The following is a 25,635-nucleotide window of genomic DNA, read 5'->3' as shown; positions in this document are numbered from 1 at the left end:
ACGCACACAGACAGTCAGACAAACAGAGAGGGACAGACAGCAAATAACAACAAAGAGGACAAAAAGTCCAGGGTTGCCGGTGCGAGTAGAGGTGCTGCTTTACTCCCGGACCTGATGAGTCCTTTTCATCTTTTGTGTTGTTTTGAATACAAACGTGTCAAGAACATAGTCAGCAGTTTTCATCCCCCCTCCCTCCCCCCTCCCCGTCTGGTCCACTGGTGCTTTCAAAGTCTTTATCTCTGGGTTAATTGGTTTCTTTGCCAGACCCATATTCTATGTGTGTGTGTGTGTGTGTGTGTGCGCGCGCGTGTGTGCATGCGTGTGCATGCGTGTGCATGCGTGTGCGTGCGTGCATGCGTGTGTGTGCATGCGTGTGCGTGTGTGTGTGTGTGTGTGTGTGTGTGTGTGTGTGTGTGTGTGTGCGTGCGTGCGTGCGTTTTTGTGTGTGCGTTTTTGTGTGTGCGTGCGTGCGTGTGCGTGCGTGCGTGCGTGCGTGCGTGCGGTGGGGGTTGTAGAGACACACATTATTAAAATCACACCAAGATGGATGACCAGTTTCCTTTTATATTTTAGTTCTTGTTCCCATGTAGAGGTGTGCTGCTTCCACCTCTCCGTGCCCTTGCCAGACCTCCTTGGCCATTATGTCAGCTGTGATTAAGCCACCTCATCACACACACACACACACACACACACACACACACACACACACACACACACACACACACACACACACACACACACACACACACACACACACACACACAGACACTTGGGCGCACGCACGCACGCACACACACACACACACACACACACACACACACACACACACACACACACACACACACACACACACAGTAGTATTGGCAGTATTATTTCACAGTATTCGGCCAATAGTGTGTACTCCCTGAAGACGCACGCACGCACACACGCACGCACAGACACATGGACGCACAGACGCACAGGCGCAGGCACGCACACAAAGATTTCGACTACACTTACACTGTAGTATCTCTCCTCAGGAATCATTTTACATTAGACGGTTAGCTTTTTCTTGCTTTCCAATTAAGCCACCGATAGCTGAGTTAGCTCCAAATGAACTCCAGGCACACGTGTAGCATCTATTCAAAGAGGATGAGGGGGTATATATTTATATATATATTGGCTGAGGCAGCACTTTTCCCTCACGGACATAAAAAAAACTTTCCTGGCTTTCCTTTTGCGTGCTCACGTCTTGGTGATGAAGAGGTTCCTCATCGCGGCCAGCCAGCCAGCCAGAGCTGAGCTCAGCTGTGCAGAGCTTAACGCTTTTCTCTCTTGGGTACCATTCTCCAAGCAGGGCCAGATTGGCCATCTGGCATAGCGGGCATTTCCCGAAGGGCCCCGCAGCCTCATGTGCCCCCTCAGAAATGTAAAAAAAAATGTTTTTTTGTTTTGTTTTGTTTTTTACATTTCTGAAAATAAGGGCACACGAGGGTGCAGGGCCCAACGGTGAGTGAGTCCTGCCTTGCTAATTATGAGGGCCCCCTTTAAGCCTACAGTGCTCGGGCCCTATTTCTTCCCCAGTCCAGCCCTGTCTCCTGGTATGGCCTAACGCGATGGGAAGGCGGCAGCATACTGCATGAGAACGCCAGCACTAGAGATAGTAGAGCCTTGTTGCATAAGCACTCATTTGACCCCTCCCTCTTAGCTTGGTGGCCATGCATTGCATAGCCATCCACAACAACAACAAAAAACCTGCTCAGATAAGTGGAAAAGAAACAGACAGCACAATAGTGACACGTTGATAACGATCACAGTGGCATCTACCATGGCTTGTCAAGAAACCTGCTCAACCGACCCCCTTCGCAGACAGTAAGCGTGTTTGGCCTGTTAATGAGGGCAGCAGTTGCTGAGCAAAGGTCAGATGATGAGTTAAACGTCATTAATCTGATTCTTTCCCCAATGGTTTCCTTTTTTTAACCCATTGATGGCTGCGAAAAAGGTTGCTGAATGCCTAAGCCCTTTTTAAGAAAAGTTGCCCTCAGCCTATAAAGGCCGAAATATCTCAGCCTCTGAAGCACATAAACACAGGCAATGAATTGCATTTAAACGCTAAGACCCTCATCTTTCATTAGAATGTGTTTATTCAGCTCTACCATAAGATTTTTAATGAAAAACTCATGAGCCTGAATGTTGCATCATGTAGCTCCAGGCGCCAGGGCCAATGTTGTGCAACGCAACATCCAGCATCAATGGGTTAAAGGAGAAGTCCAGTTTTTTGAACATTAAGGCCATTTTCTGGGTGGTCTGCAATGTTTTAGAGTCCCCCTCACCATTTATTTCATGTTTGCTGCAGTCTCTGTTATTTGGCTGATATGGATTTGATCTCAACCAGCTTTAGAATGGCCGTCTATGAGCACCTGCAACTCTGTTCTTAAAATCACCTTAAACATTTGTTTTCGAAAGTCTACAGCTCACAAAGTGGTTAGGGGTGTTCACTAGCAGTCCCTAACAAGTTTCAAGGCGAAATATGGCTTCTGTCATTTTTTATTTGCCATTTTGTGAAAGAAAGTGAAAGTGAAAGTGAAACTTAATTTACAAATTGCTACATAAAACACACATAAAACACGACAGATGCCATATTTCGCTACAAAAATTCTTAAGGAACACCAGTGAATACTGCTGAACACTTGGTGAGTTGCATATTCTTGAAAACATATGTTAAAGGTGATTTTATGAACAGAGTTGCACATGCCCACAGACGGCCATTCTAAAGCTGGTTGAGATAAAAATCCAAATTAGCAAAATAACAGAGACTGCAGCAAACATGAAATAAACGGCGAGGGGGACTCTAAAACATTGCAGACCACTCAGAAAATGGCCTTAATGTTCAAAAAACTGGACTTCTCCTTTAAATATGGGCCTGCCGAGGTCTAATGGTTAGGGAGTATTGGTCTGGGTGTGGCCGGGTTGCAGGTTTGAATCCTATCGCCATTTAGGGAGTTGGTCTCGGTGTGGCAGGGTTGCTTGCAGGTTTGAATCCTATCGCCATCCATAGCTGAATAGCCCTTGAGCAAGGTACCAAATCTCTGCTCCAGGGACCGTAACCAATATCCTTTACCTAAATAACCAAGTTGCTTTGGATCAAAACGTCAGTTAATCATCAAAGTGTAGTGGAATATAATATAAGGCAATGCTATAACTGCGAAAGCACATTGAGTTGATGTATGTTTGTATGTATAAATTGTGCTATACAACTTAAGTTATTATTTGTAATATTAAAGTTAATAGTATTATTATATTGTCATTTGTGTTACTTCCTGTCCAGGATGACGTCATCAGGAAGCTGGGCACGTGCGTGGCCTCGCTGGGCGTCTACCTGGCGCTGCTCAGGCTGTGCCCGGTGGAGCACATCATCGAGCCCACCTTCGCCACCACCTCGCCCTTCTACATCCAGGTCATCTACCTCTACGCCTCCATGCTGGCCCTGCGGCCCAAGTACTACTTCATCTGGACACTTGGTAGGTGACGACCGGGACTGAGTGCTCTGGGCTACGTTTCCCAAAAACTCAGTAGTACTTAAAGGGGTATGCCACTATTTTGGGGCTTATTACAGTTAAAATCGTTGGCTGGAGTTTATAAAGGTGGTAAAGTGTCTTATTTTTCATGTTAAGCGTTGTCTTGCTTTAAGACAAGTTAAAAGAGGGAATATGTCGCTAAGCTAGTGAAAGTCAATGTATCCGTGTAGCATTGTGGCATGCTACATGGATACATTGACTTTCACTAGCTTAGCGACATATTCCCTCTTTTAACTTGTCTTAAAGCAAGACAATGCTTAACATGAAAAATAAGACACTTTACCACCTTTATAAACCCTGCCCAACGATTTTAACTGTAATAAGCCCCAAAATAGTGGCATACCCCTTTAAAGGGACACTGCGGGATTTTTTTGTTGTTTATTTCCAGAATCCATGCTACCCATTCACTAATGTTACCTTTTTCATGAATATTTACCACCACCATCAAATTCAAAGTGTTCATTATGACTGGAAAAATTGCACTTTTCTCCATGGTCCGCCATTTTGAATTTCCAGAAATAGCCATTTTTAGCTGTAAAACTGACTGTACTTGGGCCACGCTAGAAAATATTAGTTTATTACTTGGTAAACTTTCATGAAAAGATCAAATTTGGCAATAGGAAACCCAGTTTCAATGAGCAGCATAGTTGCAGTACCTTTTTTGACAATTTCCTGCACAGTGTCCCTTTAAGCCTAAGTATTACTTAAGTATGAGGTGCCCTCTAGGCAATATACCAGAAATACTAGGTCTCACATCATCACTAAATGTTTATAAATACATTTTACCTCACACATGCACTTTGCGCAAGCATTTTATTTGCATGTATCAGAACAAAACATTGTACGTTGGCCAATACAAATATTTTATGTATACACATTTGCTGATGTGATATATTGCCTTGGTGGCACCTCATACTTAGGCTTAAGTACTTAAAGGGTTTTTGGGAAACGCAGGCCTGACTGGTCTGACCTATCTTTATTTTTACATTTAGTGAGTATTTTGGGGGCTGAAAGAGGAGAATTTATTATAGCCCTGAGATACGTTGACACTGCCACCGATCTTGTAATGTTTCAAAAAAAGGAATCTTTGCCATGTCACCATTCAGCACAGCAAGGTTCCCTTTTGCCTTTTATTATGCCTCCCTCTGGTGGTCATAATATGGAATTGCATTGTTGTAGTGTCTTTCAGTCACTAGTAGTGCACTGATTCTCCAAGTTTGCTCAATGGACTACTCATCTGTTGGAAATCCCAAGTGATCCACAACCAAATGGGATAAAAACACATTTTAATATTTCTCGTGCTACAGATGATGTACAGTGCAGAAACTGCAATGACACCAATATCATTTTATGCAAATTCACTTCTGTGATTCTACATCGGTCTGAAAAACTGGGTATACTGGGTATTGAAAGGTCTATGCTACAATCATGTAAGCTTTGTACTTTGGTCATACTAGTAAATCTTAGTTCGTTGTTTAGTAAATAGTAATGAAAAGACCAAGTTTGGCAGTAGGCGGCACGGTTTCAATGAGCAGCACAGTTGCAATACCTACTCTGGCCACCATCCTACACAGTGCACCTTTAAGCTAATGCATCCAATGTAATACACTCCACAGCTGACGCCATCAACAATGCTGCTGGGTTTGGCTTCAACGGCTACAACAAAGACGGCACACCGAGATGGGATTTAGTATCAAACCTGAGAATAATGGACATAGAGGTACGATGCTTTTAACCAGATTAACTGATCATTAAAAGTTTACACTTAAGAGTATGGCTTTAAATAAGTATAACAATCTACTTTTTTTTGCAATTCCAGTTTGCCACCAGTTTCAAGACGTTCTTGGACAACTGGAACATTCAGACAGCACTTTGGCTAAAGAGGTAAAACTGTCAAACATTACCATGTCACTCCTCACAGGGACATTATTATGATAGAGTGGAATCTATTATTTTTTATAATTCATTTTCAAAAAGTTCACAGCATCCGACCCCTCAACACTGCGCTCCCCACCCCATCCCACCCCACCCCTTCACCTAACCCTGACCAGCACACCTGTCACTCACAATACTACGGTATTCTCACTGCCAGAAAAGTCGCCACAAGTATGGAATGTGTTCTAGTTCACACTGAGCCACTAAGCATTTGGTGTCTGTGTGTGCGTCCGTGCGTGCGTGCGGTGTGTGTGTGTGTGCGTGTGCGGGTGCGCATGTGTGTGTGTGCGTGCTGTTGTCTCCACAGGGTGTGTTATGAGCGCTGTGTCATCAACCCCACTGCTGCCACCTTCCTGCTGTCGGCGGTATGGCACGGCGTCTACCCAGGATACTACCTCACCTTCCTCACTGGAATCGCCATGACAATGGCAGCCCGCGGAGTGAGTAGTACACACACACACACACACACACACACGCACACACACACACACACACACACACACACACACACACACACACACACACACACACACACAGACAGACAGACAGACAGACAGACAGACACACACACACACACACACACACACACACACACACACACACACACACACACACACACACACACACACACACACAGAGATGTAAATACACACATTTATAGGTTTACGAGCTTGATTTTAAAAAAAAGGATAAATCAAATGTATGACCCTGAAAAAAGAAACAAAAAAAGTCATGAGGATTTATCATTTTTTATTTGCATAGCGAAATTACATTTATTATTTCTCCTGATAAAAACAGTGTCTTTAGTATACCCGTTATGATCAAAAAAAAAAAAAAACCTACAGTAATTCACTCTTTTATGGGCTCGTGTAAAACGCTATCAACCTGAGACACGTTGAAGTCCTGAGGAGGGCCTGTAAATGCTCCACCGCAGACAGAAGGAGCCAGCAGCGGTTTGCTAGCCTGGTCCTGACAATCCCATAATACTACCATTTCATTCCGTATTCATGGTCTTGAGGTTGTTTGATCTGACGCGATTGAAGGAAGCGGGAAGGAAATTTAAAAAAAGTTGTTGAACAAACATGTCTGACGTCTATCTTTGGCGATGTAGGACCGCTTAAGTCAAGTCAAGTCAAGTAGGTTTTATTGTCAATTTCTTTACATGCACTGGTCATACAAAGAATTTGAAATTACATTTCTTGCTTTCCCATACAGACATAGACTAATCTAGGTAAGGACATAGACAGTATAGACATAGACAGTACTTATACATGGACTTAAGACAGTATGGACATAGACAGTGCTCATACAGACATTTAAAGTGCAGGACTGGACAACAGAAGACTTGTAGAGGACATACATTAAGAGGTATTTGTTGTGCTTTTGTGCTTTTCCTAAAAAAAGTCCTTTATAGCGTTCTGACATGGTAATAGTAGCATTTTGAAGAAAAATAAATATTAAAAAAGGTCTGTCAAGTACACCAGCAGCAGTGTGTGTGTGTGTGTGTGTGTGTGTGTGTATGTGTGTGTATGTGTTTAGTGCAGGTAGAAGGTGCGGTGTGCGTCTTGTGTGTGTGTTCGTGTGTCTGTGTGTGTGTGTGTGTGTGTGTGTGTGTGTGTGTGTGTGTGTGTGTGTGTGTCAGTGTGTGTATGTTTGAGTTTAGTGCAGAAAGTGCAGTGTGCTTGTGTGTGTGTGTGTGTGTGTGTGTGTGTGTGTGTGTGTGTGTGTGTGTGTGTGTGTGTGTGTGTGTGTGTGTGTGTGTGTGTGTGTGTGTGTGTGTGTGTGTGTGTGTGTGTGTGTGTGTGTGTGTGTGTGTGTGTGCATGTTTTGAGTTAGTGCAGGTTGAAAGTTCAGTCACAAGTATAGTAGTGCAGGTGGAATGTTCAGTCGCAGATATGGTGGTGGGGGATGGGGGGGGGTTGTCAGTGGCCTTGCTGGCTAGAGGCTGACAGTGGAGGGAGAGTGGGTTGAGTGTTCAGCATCTTGATCGCTTGGTGCATTGTGCTGCTCGCCAGCCTGGTGGTACGGGAACGGAGGCGCCTGTACCTCTTTCCAGAGGGCAGGAGGCTGAACAGTTTGTGTGCAGGGTGGCTTGTGTCTTTGATGATCATCAGTGCTTTCCGGGTGAGGCGTGTGGTGTAAATGTCCTGCAGGGAGGGGAGTGGTACTCCAATGATCTTCTTCGCTGTGTTCACAACACGCTGGAGTGTCTTCCTGTTTTTCTCCGTGCAGCTTCCTCCCCACACTGTGATGCAGTTGGACACGACGCTCTCTATGGTTCCTCTGTAGAATGTTGTCATGATGGAGGGTGTAGCACTTGCCTTCTTTAGTTTGCGCAGGAAGTAGAGACGCTGATGGGCCTTCTTCGCCAGTGATGTAGTGTTGGTGGTCCAAGAGAGGTCGTCGCTGATGTGCACTCCAAGGAACTTGGTGCTGCTCACTCTCTCCACAGCATCGCCGTCGATGGTCAGTGGTGGCAGTTGTTTTTGGACCCTTTGGAAGTTGACAACAATCTCCTTGGTCTTGTTGACATTCAGCAGGAGGTTGTTGTCTTTGCACCATCTGGCCAGCAGGTCTACTTCTTCTCTGTAGTGAGTCTCATCGCCCTTAACAGACATGTCTGACAGAACATCCTACCGTAGGATAAAATTACAATGTAGGACAGTTTGTCAAAACACTGGCCAAATCCTACTGCTCAACAACGCTCCACAGAAAACAGTTACCAGACGTAGCGAGGAGCAAATTCTCTTGGAGGAAATACGTAGGATGGTGCGCGAGGCTAGCGGGTTGTAGGCCCAGTCATTCACCTGCCAGAGGGGCTAATGAGGGCTGATGTGCCCCTGATTTAACCGGACAAGACAGATAACACCGGAGGCTGCCAATGGCCTCCCTTTGCTCAGATTAAAAGCAGGCCGTAAAACTGAGGCTGTTAGGGGAGAGGGGGGGAGAAAAAAGGAAGAGAATGAGGGAGATGAGATGGGGTGGGTTAACAGTGGAGGGGGAACAGAGGCTTAAAGACGAGTAGAACAAGACATGTTCATCAAAACATCACTGCATTGTTAAAAAAATGAAAATACTGCAAGCCACTCGCCTGATTATCATCAACTTTCAAATCTCCTCGAGACTTGGTCTGACCAAGACCATGACAGTTAATGTTTCCCAAATGCCATGGTTGACCCAGCTCCCTAGGTTTGCTACTGGTTGACTGGTGTCTGACAAAGTTGGTGGAGTTCCCATTTTTTGGGGGGATCAGAAACAATATTTACATTGCTCTTGGCCTGATTAGAAACAACGCAGAAGGTGTCACTAGGAGCGCATCTCCTGGCTAGTAAGCCACTTGTAGCTTCAGGTGTTGCTTTAGGAGACTAAGTAGAGTTAATCAGAATCAAAATGTTATTTTTTTGCCAGCCCAAGTAAATAGAATCGTATTATCTTTATTGAAGCATTAGACTCTTCAAAGCGTCTCAGCTTAAGGCGCTTATAAAAGGGCCCTGCCCAATCAGCAACAGCACAGAACAGTTGCTTTGAGTCTAAAAAAGAAGAAGAAAGAAGGTCAGAGAGGCTGCAGCGGCAGTAGTCAAGTCAAGCAGAGATAGAAATTTATGCAGAAACTTCTTCAAAGTTCAGAGGGAGAACAAAAAAAAGTTCCAATTGCCGTAGCCTATCAGCAGAAAGCTGCAGTATGATGAAGATGATCTTCGCAATCGTTTTCCACTCTGTTGAGAGATGATTGAAGCGGAGTCAATTCTGTAATGATGGCCGTTACTAACATTTGGAATCCAGTCAGTCATCATTGCTCAGAAAACCAGGTCATGTCGCGATGCACTCTCTCGCTCTCTCTGTCTCCCTCTCCCCCTTTTTTCTCCAGTGCTCTGTCAGTATCCCAGCCTACTACTGTTATCTACTTGTCTGTCTTTCTTTCTTTATATCTGTCTCTCTCTCTCTAATATTTGTCTGTCTGTCTGTCTTTCTGTCTGTTTCTCTCCCCCCCCCCTCTCTCTCTCTCTCTCTGAGACCTCTGGAAAGCATTGGTTCTGTAGTTCACATGAAGTGAACATGGGTATGATCTTCTCTGATTTCATGGCTAGCCTGAGCTTCCTTCTGTCTACTTGTCTTTCTTTCTTTCTTTCTTTCTTTCTTTCTTTCTTTCTTTCTTTCTTTCTTTCTTTCTTTCTTTCTTTCTTTCTTTCTTTCTTTCTTTCTTTCTATCTGTCTCCCTCTCTCACTCACTCACTCACTCACTCACTCACTCACTCACTCACTCACTCACTCACTCACTCACTCTCTCTCTCTCTCTCTCTCTCTCTCTCTCTCTCTCTCTCTCTCTCTCTCTCTCTCTCTCTCTCTCTCTCTCTCTCTCTCTCTCTCTCTCTTTCTGAGATCTTCTCTGATTTCATGGCTAGTCTGAGGTCCTGCTCCCCCCCCGTGTCCGCCTCCAGCCCCCAGCCTCCGCTCTGTCCTCATTAGTGTCTCTGTACTCAACCAGCTCCTAGTCTTCTACCTCACAACAAGATACAGAGCACAACAACAGTTGGGAAATGAGGCCATTAACTAGAAATGTAGGCCTGTAAACACAGTCCTCTTTTAACTTGTTTTGGACACATACAAAATTGCAACACCCTGCTATCAACAGTGTATACATGCACACATCCAGAGTATACAGAGGGTTTAGTCTACAATTATGCCAGCATTTTTTGCCAGTAGTTTTACAGTATTTGTACAGCTCAAGATGTCAACTCTTACCTCAATATCTCCCCTTAACTACCGTTATACAACCTGACATGCACTCGACTGGACTGCTGTCTCCTGTCATAAATGTTGTTTGCGGAGGGTGAGAGGGTGACTAGATGCTTGACACCTAGGGCTGTACTGGGAACAAGAACACCATCAGGGCATTTTTGGATTTAAACTGCCCCCTCACACATTCGTTCAGTATCTTGCTGGACTCAGTCCACTGTCTATATTGAAGATGGACCAATGGGCCGCCCCCTCTAAACTGTGAAATAACATACAAAAAAGCAGCAGTATTAGCCCCTGGCGATTGTTAGTGCACCTGTAAAATTCCCTGTATGACAGCCTTTTCTCTGATTCTTCTCTGCAGGTGAGGCACAACGTGAGGCCGCACTTCCAGGGCACGGCCACGCACAGGCTGATTTACGACATCTTCACGTGGGCGGGCACCCAGATAGCCATCTGCTACACCGTGGTGCCCTTCGTGCTGTTGGCCGTGGGGCCCTCCATCAAGTTCTACAGGTGAGCTCTCAAACAACTGGTTGACACCAGGCATTTATAATGTATCTACCGGGGTTTTTATAATGCATGCTTTACTGGTGGACAATGTAATCGATATGGCCTCTATTGTTGACCTGAAATCAGAACCTGGAGTTGCTTCAGTGTTGTGCAGTTACTGATTTTAACAAGAACAACTCCTTGAGCAGGTGAAAGAGATATTGTGTGAAATCAGGTGTTTCCGTGACTGTAGTTAGCATCTGGTGACTTGGAATAATGCAGTAGGTATTGGGTAGACTAGATAATGAGGTAGGTAATGGTCTGACCTGTTGAGCAGGCATTTATACAGTGCCTGCCAAAAGTATTGGCACCCCTTCAATTCTGTCAGATAATACTCAATTTCTTCCAGAAAATGATTGCAATCACAAATGCTTTGTGTAAAATGGTCATTCATTTGACTTTTTTTCATTCTCTTATGTGTTTTTTCATTGCAAGACAAACAAATGAAGATATTAATAACAAAGCATTTGTGATTGCAATCATTTTCTGGAAAAAAAGGAGTATTATCTGACAGAATTGAAGGGGTGCCAATACTTTTGGCCAGCACTGTATTATATCATGTCTCATCATCACTCCTCTACGCTACTGTGTAAACTACAACTATAATTAGAGGTTTAAATAATAATCGAAATGTACCAATATATCGCTACATAATCTGACGATCGTATCATGAGGCATTCATACGTATCGAAAATAATTGATCGCTGGACCCTGCCCAATGCCCTAGCTCCATAACATAATGGAAGTGGAAAAGTAATTGGAAAAAAGTCGAATCAAGTCGTATTGTATCGTATCGTGGGGCATTCTTAAGTATCGAAAAAAATAGTATCACATCTCATCGACTAATAAGATATCGATATTGAATCGTATCATCGTAGAGGCTGTGATTCACACCCCTAACTGTAATTAAAAAAAATGAGGCTGCACCTTGCATAGTGTCTAATGTATCCATGTATCCAAAAATAGTGAAGCCTGCTCCTAGCTGAATAACTGACTTTGAACTACTTCTGTGAAATGACAGAGGTAACCAATGATGGTTTCAAAGGAGACCAGTTCCATATAGTGTAGAAGTAAACCTCGTGCATTTTTAGTTTCCTACACTCGTACAAGTTCTCTCTGTCTCAAAGTCAGTTGGGCAGTAAAGTTTCAAAAGCACCTTCTCAGAGTCATTTGTAATACCACTGACTATGGTATTTGAACGTTGTGTCCTGGGCATCGCCCATCAGCATGGGTGGCGAGCAGGGCTTGACACTAACTTTTTTGCTTGCTGGGCACTGTGGCTAGTGGTTTTCCAGAGTCACTAGCCATCCAGCTATTCTACTAGCCACATTTGTATTTAAAAAATCATGACACTGTACATCTAACCTCAGAAGATGAGGTGCTTAGAGCAAGAAGATGAGCGCTGAGTAACTGAGTTTTTTCTTGAAGTTGAATACAAACAATTGTGCAAAGTGCAGAATAAGCTATTCTGATGTGTCATACCATAGAATAAGCTAGCTGCCAAATTGGCTAGTGACACTGAAATTGTTACCGGCCACAGCCAAGTTTTACCAGCATTTGGCCGGTTGGCAGGTGCCAGTGTCAAGCCCTGGTGGCGAGGCTAGAAAAGCGAATGAGGGTTTGAAGCATTAGAGGGGAGTATTTCCTCTCATTAATGAGACAGTTTTAATGCACAGTCACAGATAAGGGGCTTTATTTCGCCAACCGGGCCATTAAGCGATTGGCTCGGCGACACGCTTGCATGCTACGTACTGTAGAAGCACAAGACAAATCTGCGGCTGTAGTGTACGGCACCTCCTCATGGGGAGTGTTATTAAATCAAGCCAAGGAGAGATGTAAAGCACTCTCATTAAAGGACTGTAACGGGGTGGGGGCCGGGCACCAGGGTAGCAAGAGGCTATGCAAGGCCAGGGCCGGATTAACACATAGGCTAGATATGGCTGCAGCCCTAGGGGCCTCCACCTGCCAGGGGGCCACTGATGGGGGACAAAAGATAAAAATTGAGGATTGTGACAAGATGCAATGTTGAAATATTGAATATTGTTGAGGATTGTGACAAGATGCAATATTGAAAAACTCATATGTTGTGTTGCGTACCTGTCTATGTAAATTTGTCGCAAAAATTGTCTTCCGGGGGGATCCACAGCAACCTGTAGCCTAGGGTCCCCAGGCCATCTTAATCCGGCCCTGTGCAAGGCTTATGATTGGTGAGCACAGGATATAAAAATGGGTTGTGACAGCAGGGAGGCCAGCCAGAAAGTGCTGAGAGAGCAGACTTGGCTCTTGTTTTCTTTCTTTTTCCTGGTGAAGTAGACCCGTATTAACACACCAGCAGGAGAACGGCACAGCTCTTTAGTGTGATGGAATAAAAGTTCACCCGAGGCACAAGAAGAGGACGTCACAGGGTCCTCTTCAATGATTTAAAAGTATAACAAGTATTAAAAGTCATAACAATGGGTTAGTGTTTAGTTAGTTTTAGGGTAAAAAGGGTTACATAATAATTAATGGAATTTGTATACTGGTTATAATGAGAGACTGTTGTGAGTCTATACCTGCAGTGTGGTGATAATTGTCTTGTGTGGAGAATGCGTTTGTTTTTTGTTGAAAGTACCCTTAACCTCAATTAATAACTTCAACTTTGATAAACGTATGCAGATTTGGCCTAACGGTTAAGGAGTCGGTCTACTTGTCTTTAAATTGGAGTCTTGAGGGTTTTTTTTTAATCCTGTACCAGTAGGAAGAATTGGAGGCAGGGTAGTAAATACCTGCTACTTCCCTGGACTTCCCCCTACCCCCATATTGCCACACTGCTCTCGACGACGGCACTAAACGGCACGTCGCACTGGATACGAATGTCAACTCAATGGAAATGCATGCTGAACTCTGTATGTTTGTTTGTGTCTTGTGTCCACAGTTCGTGGTACTTCTGTATGCACCTGGCCTGTGTGCTGGTGGTGTTGGCCCTGCCAGTGAAGCCCAGGCATCAGCGCCAGAAAGAGCAGAACCAGAACCAGAACCAGGAGCCGCTGCAGCAGAACAGCGTCCACCACCAGAGCTACCCTGCTCAGGACGCCAACAGCAACAGCAACAGCAGCAGCAGCATCATCACCACAGACAACAACTGCAACCAGAAGGAGAAAACGTCATGAGGAGGCGCGAGGAGCGAGGAGGCCACCTCCATCCTGCAAGCTCCTTGTCTCTCTCTCTCTCTCTCTCTCTCTCTCTCTCTCTCTCTCTCTCTCTCTCTCTCTCTCTCTCTCTCTCTCTCTCTCTCTCTCTCCCCCGCTCTCTCTCTCTCTGCACAGTCACACACACACACACACACACATGCACACCCATGCACATACGGACTCACACATGCATACAGTACAGTACGCCAGTACAGGTTGCAGAGAAGAGAGCTTCTAATGAACACTACAGATATAGTGCAGCTGAGAATTCTTGACTTGCAACCTGGATGGACCTCACCGGACAGGACAGACATTTAACCAACCAAGCCACAACACAAGCTCAATCGGATGGTGATGACTACACCTGTCAGGAAACAGGAACGTGAGAATGGCAGAGTGTCCCGTTACGTAGCAGTGGCCACCACCTGCGACTGTGTGTGGTTTGGGCTCCTTTAAACAACTAATCTGTGGACCGGACCTAAGCTAACGCGGTTGTGGTGGCGGCAGGCAGTGTCAAACAAGCTTGCACCAATTGAGTGGGTGTTTGTGTATTTGTTTGTGTGTGTGTGTGTTTGTGTGCGTGTGTGTGCGCGTTCGTACATGTCTAGACAGGAGGATGCATAGTTAAAAGAGAATACACCAATTTTGAGCAGGGAACGAGATGGAGATGAGCGTGGTTAAGATGATTTTGAAGTTGCCTTAAACCCTCTATGTCGTCTTCATGGTGAGTCTTCTGAGATGGCTGTAGATACTAGGCATCGATTCCAACCTCTCACCCAGAAGAAATGGGTGCGTATTGACTGCTAAGCAAGTCAGCACACATAGAGGGTTTCTGTATATTGTCCCATGAACAATGCAACCTCTGTTTTAGACACTCAGAAGTCTACACTGAAAACAGGTTGGTGATGAAAGGAAAAAAAAAAACATTTTTCTTGGGAAAAAAAATATTCAATGCCAATCTCAAACAGGCCTTAGGAAATTATCTCTAACGTTTGATTTTTTTTTTTCAACGGTTGTCTTTTTTACTGTTTTTTTTTTTCTCTTCTATTCTTCACGTCTGTCCATATCAGCTGCTTTCTTTCCTTCTTTCTTTCTTTCTGTCCAGGAGAAGGGGCATGTGCATTTACTTTGTGTGCGAGAAGGACGATTGGTGTTGGTTGCCGATTATGGATGTTGGGTACTAGAAAGGGAGTGTCTTCGGTCTGATTTTGGGTTTTCTTTTGATTTTGAAAGAACTTTTAATTTAAAGGTCCAGTGTGTAATTTGTTAGTGGTTTGTTTCCAGTATTTATGCTGCCCATTCACAAATGTCATATTGTATTCTCGTGGAAACGCTACATGTTTTTTGTAAATCCGCCATTTTAAATTAACATCCATAGATGCACTTTTTTTTAAATCTTTGACCACAGAACTTACTCTGGGCAGACCAGTAAATATTAGTTTATTTATTACACAGTAAAAAAAAATACATTTGTGAATGGGCTGCATACATTATGGAAATAAACGACTAAAATTAAACATGGGAACTTATTGGGTTTATTTATAGTGTGAACCACATCAGTCATCATGTTTGGTTTCCTCAGGGTTCTCAATTCTCCAGTGCTCAAAGAGTCCCGTTTCAGAGGGACATTACAACAACACACTTAAGTTTTTATCACATCACTGAAATTTATATTTTGCTCTCCAGTAGTCTGTAAGGTTTGTACATTTGTATTATCTATGTTAGGGAAAGAAATTAAATAATTATTGTGTGTATTTGGATAAAACCAATATCCCTCTTCAAGTATATTTGTGTGGTTTCACAATGTAGGGTTTTTTCGTACTGCCCAACTGTTTGGAAGACCCACCAAAAAGTTTAGGTTTTTATATCAAGTTTTTGGCCCTATAGCTGAGGGGCTAGATGCCCCTAACAACCCAAGGTATTGATCTGCCTTTCTCCATCTATGTAGGTTTTCGTTTCTTTTCTACTGTTTTTCTTGCCAGAAATGCCAGTGATGCATTGTCAGACTGGGCCTACTAATGAAAACAAACCTTTGGTACCTGCCACATTGTCCAGTGGTGTAAAATAGTATGGATGATTTGAAGAATGTGTCACATCACAGTATCTACATTAGTCCACAGGAGCAGAGAGGCCTTTGGGTAACAAGGAGGCCAGGAGCTTCAGCTGCTCAGATACAGTATGGAGAAACCTCTCACGAAAAAGAGCACCTCAAAAACTTAACTTCTACTACTAGATGTTTTAGATTCTAATTATGAACTGGTTGTATCATGAAGTTGAATGAAACTCACACATAAAGATTATTGTTTTGTTTTCTGTTTCTTTTCCCCCCATTTTTTCTCCATTGGTACCTCCCTTGATGTGCCATCTGAACACTACATAATTGTTAACCTTTTTATGTCCAATGGTGGTCAAACCACTCACTGCAATGTGGGTCCAAAGGCCGTAGGAAGGGAAAGACTTTATACAGATAGCCAGTGACTGCACTGACCATATACGTACTACCAACCAGCAGATCAATGCAAACCCAACAGTAATGTCCAAAGTGCCAAATCCAAGGAGGCGCACATGTCATTGCAGACAAAAAAAAAGACAAACATTGGATTGGAACTCTGAAAAGTCCTGCAAATGAACACTTTTTGTGTGTGATTAGATTAGGTGGAAATTTCTATCAAAATACTAAATCTTATCTTTTTGGAAAACCTCTGATTTACTTGGTGGTGTATATATAAAAAATAAAATAAAAAGGAAAATTATTTTTAGATGTCTGGGTGAAAAATTGACAAAACAGAAGAAAAAAAATGGAGAGTTCTCTCTCCCCTGTTGTTTTTCTTTTTCTGTTATTTCATGATTCTTTTGTGCACTTTTGCTATAAATAAAATAAAATAAAAAAACGTGCTAAACAGACTAACTGCCAGAGCAATGCAAGAGAACACAACTGAAGCCGCAAAGGGAAGAGGACTGAGGAAAATTAGGACCAACTGGTCCAGCCATATGTGTGAGGTCATGGGTCCAGCCATATGTGTGAGGTCATTATTAGTGTGTGTGTAATGGGTCACTTTCATTGTCGCCCCATACTGTTATGTAGTGTACAACACAGACTGTGTCCTGTAAAAAAAAAAAAATCCAGTGAGGATACTACTGGCACACTTCCTGGTCCATGTATGCTAATCCAGTCTCTAAATTATGGCTCTTTTGTTCCTCAGTAGTCCTCCCGAGGGATGGAGGCATTGTCCTTTGTGTGTGTGTGTGTGTGTGTGTGTGTGTGTGTGTGTGTGTGTGTGTGTGTGTCTGTATGTGTATTTTTGTGCGTGCGTGCGCATATGTGTGTGTGTGTGTGTGTGTGCACGTTTGCGTGTGTATGGGTGAGTGTGTGCACATGTGTGTCCATCAGTGTGTATGTTTGTGCCTATATCTGTGTGTGTGACCGTGTGGTCGTCAATCCCTGTTCAGAAACAAACCATGTGTGTTTTTGCGTGGGGAAAAAAATCCTCAACAACTGTCAACCCTGATGAAATGCATAACAAGTCTAGATATTTACACTGGTGTATCTGATTTGGAGAACCACCACTCACCGTTCCCAGCAATTTTTCCACAAGTGCAAAGTGAATATGCGTTGCGTGTCACTGGTAATTTATACAAACCCATATCAAACTCCACTGTCTACCTTGCTGTTAAACTGATTTAGTATGTGGTTTCAATGGCACATGACTACTGACTAAAATAGCTAGGGTGAACAACATGCACACTTGGATGTTTATCTGTTTGGGTGCTCAGAGTTGGTCACGTAATCTCCTTTCATTCCCAGTTAATTGGTATCAATACCTCAGTGAGTGATGTAAATACATGGTGCGTGTCAAATCCAGATGACAACTCGAAGTACAGTATGTATTAAATAATAGACTAAATACCCCTTAAGAACCCATGCGGCCTAATTTGTCTCATACGTAAAACTAAGCCCTGGGACTCTTGGATCTGGAAGTGTTCACTGCTTTCCTTCACTTGACTCATCCAGGTTTGCCACTACACCATGTTGTTAAAACAATGCCTAGGTATTTGTTCCCTTCTTGGAAGTTATCATATACAGTACTTTTCAGATGTTTGGCAGTACGTTTTTCATACATGATGTTCTGAGGTGTTTTCAATGGATGATTTCTTGAGGTGTTGTTTATTGGCTGAAAAGTAATTTCATTGATTGGCACTGCACATAGCCGATCATTTCAAAGTTCCAAAGAGGGTTTTTTTTTTCCAAAACAAAATTGATCCTGCCAAGGAAGCCTATCAGACATTGACAAGGGAGGACATTATGAGTGTACGTAGATCAATCAAGTGACACCTTCATGTTTTGTCTTGTGAAGGATCAGGGTGATGTGAATGTGTTTGTAATGCCAGCATGGTTAAAATATTGCAGAAAAGAAGTGAGGAAAAATCCAAGTAGCCTACTTCAGCAACAATAGGCCTAATCTACCCACAATATGGTGATGTGAGACTAACTGATCTCATACCACCATGTGCAGATCACTCCAACAGGAGCCCACATTTGGCCACTTTTAAAATCACTCTTCTGGGAGGTGGACTTTTAATTTTTAATTGAGGGACAGTTATTCCAGTCAATATACTTACAAGATGTATCGTGGTGATGGTGTGTTCTCAGATAATTGTCACTTTTGTCAACACTGTGATTCATTAACTATTTTATACTTTATGGTAACAATGCTTTATTTGTAACATTTTGCGTGGCTGTGTAGGGACATTTGTACCTTTTGTCTAAATGTGTCATTTGTATTCTGGACAGTGTTTGTTGATGTGTTTCTTGGCAGTTAAACCAGCTGATTAAAATACTCATTTTTTTCAAACTGACCTTTTGATTTTGTTTTTAAATCTACACAGAAGAAATACAAAATTATAGTCATCATATTGTGTTTAGTAATTAAACATTATATTATATAACATGTGCCTAAGTCTAAGCTTGTGTATGATATGCATACAGTGTAATGACTGGGTTACAATTGGGCTATGGTAGGCCTAATTCATTCATTGTTGTTGAATAAGCTACAATTAACAAGCGCCTTTGCCACCCAGGGCCGCTGACAGCTTTGGCCGGGCGCAGGACAAAGTCATCTGAAAGGGTCCCACAGCCCAATAGATACAACGTAATGAGGACCCAATTTTGGGCCCACTCGCTTCCTTGGCCCGGGACAACTGTCCCCTTTGCCCCCCTTGTCGGCACCCCTGGCCACACCTACTCCCTTACAGTAGGCGGAGACGAGTGGAGTCGAAATTAAATTTGACCACCCCCACGAACAAAATGGCTGGCTCCTCAAGCATCGTGGAATAGCAACAACATAGACCAACAAGAATGATAAAAACAGTTTCCCACTCAAAGGACTAAGTTACCTGGAGCTGTCTTGGTGTTTCGTCTCTCGAAAGGTAACGTGACACTGATTTATCCACTTTCCCTGGATTGTCACGAGGTTTTCTGCAGCTTTTCGCCAAGTTCCCTTTGGGCTCACATCGACTTTCTTGAAGTAACTTGTTGCTGCAAAATTCTGCTGAGTTGGTGTCTTGTAACTTACAACTATGGAGTAGAATATAATTTAATATTTTATCGCTAACAGTTTTGCACCTCACGTAGGACTATTTTGGGTGATGTCTCAGCACCTATGCTCAGCACTTATCATCAAGTCGTGGGAGTCTACATTTCGTCTAGATTAAATTCCTTCTACCTACAGTGAGTGTTGAATAGCTGTTCTCACGTTCTGGTCATTTTTGAAAAGTAAATCGTGGTTATTAGCCCTATACTTCAGATGTAAACACTGAGGCAACATGTGGCAGCAGCTGTCAGTGTCATGGTACTATTTCCGAATTTCAAAACGAAACCATGTCACCATGACAGAACAGAAGACTAGACATGCCATTGGCAATGGGAAGCCTATGTTGAATGTACTTATGCAAGGGCTTAACATAAATTTTAATCATCATCTTTGCACATAGAACGTCTTTGCATTAGGTTTTCCTGTAATACTAGTTGCAAAGGAGGGAGTAAGTAAACACCATCCTCTGGAAAATTTTGCTCAGCACATTTTGCGCCCGCATGGCAGGCCTACCCAGGCGTGACATTTTGAGATGTTGCTAAATCTGTAGGGCTGCATCAATTTCCCAAGGAAGTGGTGGTGTCTGAAATTTCATCCTTGAGTTCACCATACGATACAATTGTAAAATGACGGCCAACTCACCGCAGGCAGCGAGATACACTGTAGCCTACCTATAGTCATTTCTATCTTAATTGATTATTACTCACATTTCAGTCTGTTAAACATCTTGCCTGTCAAGCTCAAATACTCCACCATATTCCTGCCTCGTGCAACAAATACTGGATGCTGAAGCCTGTAATGTATGTTAATCCGGCGCGTGTCCCCGTGGGTCATTTTGCGTGCGCACAGGGGGGTCTCTATGGGTGAGTGGGTGGGTGTGGTGGGACTGGGCGTTTTGCTCGCATCTCATTCATCATTCATGGAGCAGTCACTCAGTGATGCTGGGACCATTTGGTGTGCACTTCGCTCTGTGCGCAGATTGAGTGACAGCGCGCAAAGAGTAGAGTGAGACATTGACCGGCGTGGCGCATAGACCACAACACAGCACATCACAAGTTGCTGGAGGTAAGAGGGTGCTTTTGATATCACTGGTGTGTGAGAGGGAGGTTACACTAGTTCAGGTCAGCCAGCCCTGTGTATGTCTGTCTGCTGACAACAGATATGCGTTATCTCTAGTGTTCCTTTGTTGTGTGTGTGTGGTAAGGCTGTGAGGAGGAGGGGGGTGATGGCTGGTCCCCCATTCGATTAATGTGTAGGAGCTGAGGGAGCCCTGGGTGTGCATTGATTGGCCCTCTCTCTCCACACATTGTCTCTCCAGGACAGCAGCAGCTGGGGCACACCACACACAGGGTGTGTCAGGAGAGACAGCCTGAACTGTAAACAAAAGACTGCTCTCCGTTCATGGTCTATTCTAATATTATTAGCAATATTAGTATTTTAATGTGAATATTTGATTATATCGATTCATTGTTTTCTTATCTTCTGTCAAAAGGGGAGTTGTTCATCACTTAAGTGAAAGTCAATATAGGATAGACATTGCACTCAGAGTCATTACCACTGTTAGAGTTGAGTTGTGTCTGGCTAGATTCAGCAGTTTGTGAAGATTTGATATCATTATTGTTGCGTTATGCATTTATCTTAATGTCAAAGGAGAAGTTGTTAATCACTTAAGTACATGGTAAATATACAGTAGGCTAGGCTTAGATATTGCACTTACCACTACTGTCTGTTGGGACTGAGTCGTGTGAGTTAGATTCAGATAGCAACAGTTTGCCTTATCAGCAATAACTCACTTGCCTAATTGTAAGATAAGCAGATTTAGAAGAGGGCTTTTCTCTCTCCTTCACGGTTCAGTGTTTAATGCTGTCACTGCAGATGACAACACAGTAGCAGATGAAGGCATCCAGACAGACAGATAGAAAGACGGTGGCTGCTAGTCACATGTCAGAGAAGGCAAAAAAAAGAACAGAAGTTTATAATCTAGGACAGATAAGCCAATCTGTTTATTGCAGACTACTGGTCTTTATCGCTGCCCTGTCGTCCTTGTTCCTTGTCAAATGCATGTTTTTAAAGTCCTTTGTTGATACTTTAGGGTCATTTCACGTGAAATCAGACACTTTGGGACCCGACCGACCCGGATTTCGATCATACTTGGTGTGCCTTTTCAGTAGCAAGGTAGCACCCCAGAACTGCATTGGTTTGAATCTGACACTAATATTAAGGGAGAAACAGACTAGGAAAGGTTCACATGTGAGGGTAGGACACTATACATTCAGCCTTGAATATATCAGTCAGTGTTAGTCACAAAAAGATGCCTGTGGTGTTGTTTGAAAGCTCTTTTCTGGCTCTACATATTACACAATCGCCTTGGAATACAACTACTCTCAGAATATGAATTATGATAAATTGAAAAATTAAAAATTGAATATCTAAAAAACTCATATTTTAAAATGGCCAGTTCCTTGTCCAAACGTAGCCGGCAATGTCATGAGCAGCACCTAAAATGCTGGTGTTCGGTTTGTTATTCATTTCAGAGAGAAGTTGACTCACAAATATGGCATCATACAGACCACTTACTAATAATATGGTAATACCATAGTAGCATCACATGACAAAACAAAAACAAAACAAAAATGGTCAGTGTCCATGGTCCCAGGTTTCAGAAACTAAGGCAGATGTCCATTTATACACACCAAATGATGATATGTGAATGTTTGAACATTCCTTCTCTGTGTACCTGTGCCATCTTCCCTTTACCGTACTTTAAAGAGATAATCAATGGCTACACTCTCATTTTGTACTCTACCAGTGCATTTGAAACAGCAGCTGTGTCTTTTGTAGATAATGTATAAGTACGTCCCGTTGCAGTTACAGGTTCCACTACCAGAAGCACATCCTGATGATCCATAACAAGTCTATCTGGTCTGAAGGGAAAAGTGAAGGATGGAGATGGCCCATGAGGATGCAGGAAGTTCAGTTTCACCTCTCCAGTGCTCGGCATACATTCCTCAGCACATGCTAGCCACCAGTTGCCATCATATACAGCTACAACATACCCTTTGATGCTTGAAAATGTAACACATTCCTTTACTGAGCTCACTCTTTCAACTCTGCCTTCTCTGAATGCTGAAAATGGCCTAACTTCCACTGTGTCCATTGACAATGGGCAGAAGCTGTGTAGTTTTTGAGTACCTGGAATAGTTCTTGCAGATTCAAACCTTTTCAACAGGTTCTCAGCTTCATGATGGTACATCTCTGTTGTGGCAAACTGGCAATGGATGTTCTTGACATTATCCTTGACAAATTCAAACAGTTGGTATGGCGTTACAATTTAATTGTCAATAGGACGTTGCAGACTTCCTGCACAATATAAGAACCTTAAAAACACAACAAATTTGTGCCACCACGAGGCAGATTTTCACATACCTGCAGAGTGGCACTTTTTTGCCACATCACATGGTAAAGGTCCATGTGATGGCGTTGGAGGGACAGTTAAATGGCTTGCTGCACGAGCAAGTCTGCAACGTCCTATTGACAATTAAATTGTAACGCCATACCAACTGTTTGAATTTGTCAAGGATAATGTCAAGAACATCCATTGCCAGTTTGCCACAACAGAGATGTACCATCATGAAGCTGAGAACCTGTTGAAAAGGTTTGAATCTGCAAGAACTATTCCAGGTACTCAAAAACTACACAGCTTCTGCCCATTGTCAATGGACACACAGTGGAAGTTAGGCCATTTTCAGCATTCAGAGAAGGCAGAGTTGAAAGAGTGAGCTCAGTAAAGGAATGTGTTACATTTTCAAGCATCAAAGGGTATGTTGTAGCTGTATATGATGGCAACTGGTGGCTAGCATGTGCTGAGGAATGTATGCCGAGCACTGGAGAGGTGAAACTGAACTTCCTGCATCCTCATGGGCCATCTCCATCCTTCACTTTTCCCTTCAGACCAGATAGACTTGTCATGGATCATCAGGATGTGCTTCTGGTAGTGGAACCTGTAACTGCAACGGGACGTACTTATACATTATCTACAAAAGACACAGCTGCTGTTTCAAATGCACTGGTAGAGTACAAAATGAGAGTGTAGCCATTGATTATCTCTTTAAAGTACGGTAAAGGGAAGATGGCACAGGTACACAGAGAAGGAATGTTCAAACATTCACATATCATCATTTGGTGTGTATAAATGGACATCTGCCTTAGTTTCTGAAACCTGGGACCATGGACACTGACCATTTTTGTTTTGTTTTTGTTTTGTCATGTGATGCTACTATGGTATTACCATATTATTAGTAAGTGGTCTGTATGATGCCATATTTGTGAGTCAACTTCTCTCTGAAATGAATAACAAACCGAACACCAGCATTTTAGGTGCTGCTCATGACATTGCCGGCTACGTTTGGACAAGGAACTGGCCATTTTAAAATATGAGTTTTTTAGATATTCAATTTTTAATTTTTCAATTTATCATAATTCATATTCTGAGAGTAGTTGTATTCCAAGGCGATTGTGTAATATGTAGAGCCAGAAAAGAGCTTTCAAACAACACCACAGGCATCTTTTTGTGACTAACACTGACTGATATATTCAAGGCTGAATGTATAGTGTCCTACCCTCACATGTGAACCTTTCCTAGTCTGTTTCTCCCTTAATATTAGTGTCAGATTCAAACCAATGCAGTTCTGGGGTGCTACCTTGCTACTGAAAAGGCACACCAAGTATGATTGAAATCCGGGTCGGTCGGGTCCCAAAGTGTCTGATTTCACGTGAAATGACCCTTTAACTACAATGTAGCAGCTTCTATTGTCCAAAACAGAGTGTCTGAAGGGAATTGCGCACTTCTCAATTTTAAGGGAAGTTTCAACATTTCCGAATGGGGTATGAGATTTGCTCATCATCATAGTCACAGCAGGCCAGTTGATCCACAGAATGCAGCCTGAAAAGCAAAGCTTTGTGAAAATGACCAATGATTATTTTGGTGATCCTAGTAAGATCTTGTTGGTCAGTCCTGGCTCTACAGTATTGGGCTAATTTTAGACTGAATAATGGAGTTGGAGAGAGATTGTAGGCTACAGGTTATGTCAATCCTACTTATGGTTTTCTGAATATCTGTATCTCAAAGTGACCTCTCACTCCGAGATTCTGATATTCAGAATTTTAACATTTTCATCTGATTCATACATAGACACATGAACTAACTTGTTACTCTTTCTCCTGATATCACATAAATATTCATGCACATGCATCACGTCTCTCACACAGGCTCTTCATGCACATGAACACACACACACACACACACACACACACACACACACACACACACACACACACACACACACACACACACACACACACACACACACACACACACACACACACACACACACACACACACACACACACACACACACACACACACACACCATGCAATGTCCTTAGATGACTCATACCGTGATCTCACAGTGATCTCATCCACTGAAAAAATAATACTGTCACCCAAGGATTTAAATCATTAACTCAGCACGACTAGATACTAGGTAGATAAAATGTCTGTGTAAAGCACAACACAACAAATACGTTGCATGGTTTGATGATAGGATTATGTTTTGTTCAGCACACCTAAAGAAACTGTATCTCAGTGTTTATCTGACACGCATCCACATACATTATACTATTTATGCACAGACACTTCTTAAAGACCTCAAAAACAATCTAGAAATGTGTAACACACACAGTTTACTTCTTTATTTGGATCGACAGATAGACGTTTATCATAGCTCCAGCCAAATTTCATAGGAGTTTACACAAAACTAAAAGTTGTCTGTCTGTCACTGAGTGTCTTAAACACACACACACACACACACACACACACACACACACACACACACACACACACACACACACACACACACACACACACACACACACACACACACACACACACACACACACACACCGTGAGAGAGAGAGTTAGTTGGTATGTGACCTCCACATTCATGGCCTTGGATTCTAAACCCTGCAAACATTTCAAACTTCACTCTCCCTTTCTGTTCTGCTATGACTGTAATGCTCTAAGAGGTTTAGGCT

At 42.9% G+C, this 25,635-nt stretch overlaps 2 protein-coding genes across 2 annotated transcripts in view; both read left to right on the top strand.

The window, feature by feature from the left end:
* mboat2a (membrane bound O-acyltransferase domain containing 2a) overlaps positions 1-15,733 on the top strand; it is a 99,077-nt gene extending 83,344 nt beyond the window's left edge. Inside the window, exons 8-13 of the mRNA XM_063184135.1 lie at positions 3,308-3,500; positions 5,174-5,277; positions 5,377-5,441; positions 5,800-5,932; positions 10,594-10,745; positions 13,696-15,733. Of these exons, the coding sequence (XP_063040205.1) occupies positions 3,308-3,500; positions 5,174-5,277; positions 5,377-5,441; positions 5,800-5,932; positions 10,594-10,745; positions 13,696-13,930 (882 nt within the window). The 3' untranslated portion in view covers positions 13,931-15,733. The remainder of the gene's footprint in view (positions 1-3,307; positions 3,501-5,173; positions 5,278-5,376; positions 5,442-5,799; positions 5,933-10,593; positions 10,746-13,695) is intronic.
* Positions 15,734-19,250: 3,517 nt separating this feature from the next.
* kidins220a (kinase D-interacting substrate 220a) overlaps positions 19,251-25,635 on the top strand; it is a 104,905-nt gene continuing 98,520 nt past the window's right edge. The window contains exon 1 of the mRNA XM_063184131.1: positions 19,251-19,378. The gene's annotated coding sequence lies outside the window, so the exon portion shown is untranslated. The remainder of the gene's footprint in view (positions 19,379-25,635) is intronic.

The sequence above is a fragment of the Engraulis encrasicolus genome, chromosome 19, assembly GCF_034702125.1.
Source record: "Engraulis encrasicolus isolate BLACKSEA-1 chromosome 19, IST_EnEncr_1.0, whole genome shotgun sequence".
NCBI lineage: Eukaryota > Metazoa > Chordata > Actinopteri > Clupeiformes > Engraulidae > Engraulis > Engraulis encrasicolus.
The sequence above is the reverse complement of the archived record's forward strand: the minus strand, read 5'-3'. Positions and strand labels throughout refer to the sequence as shown.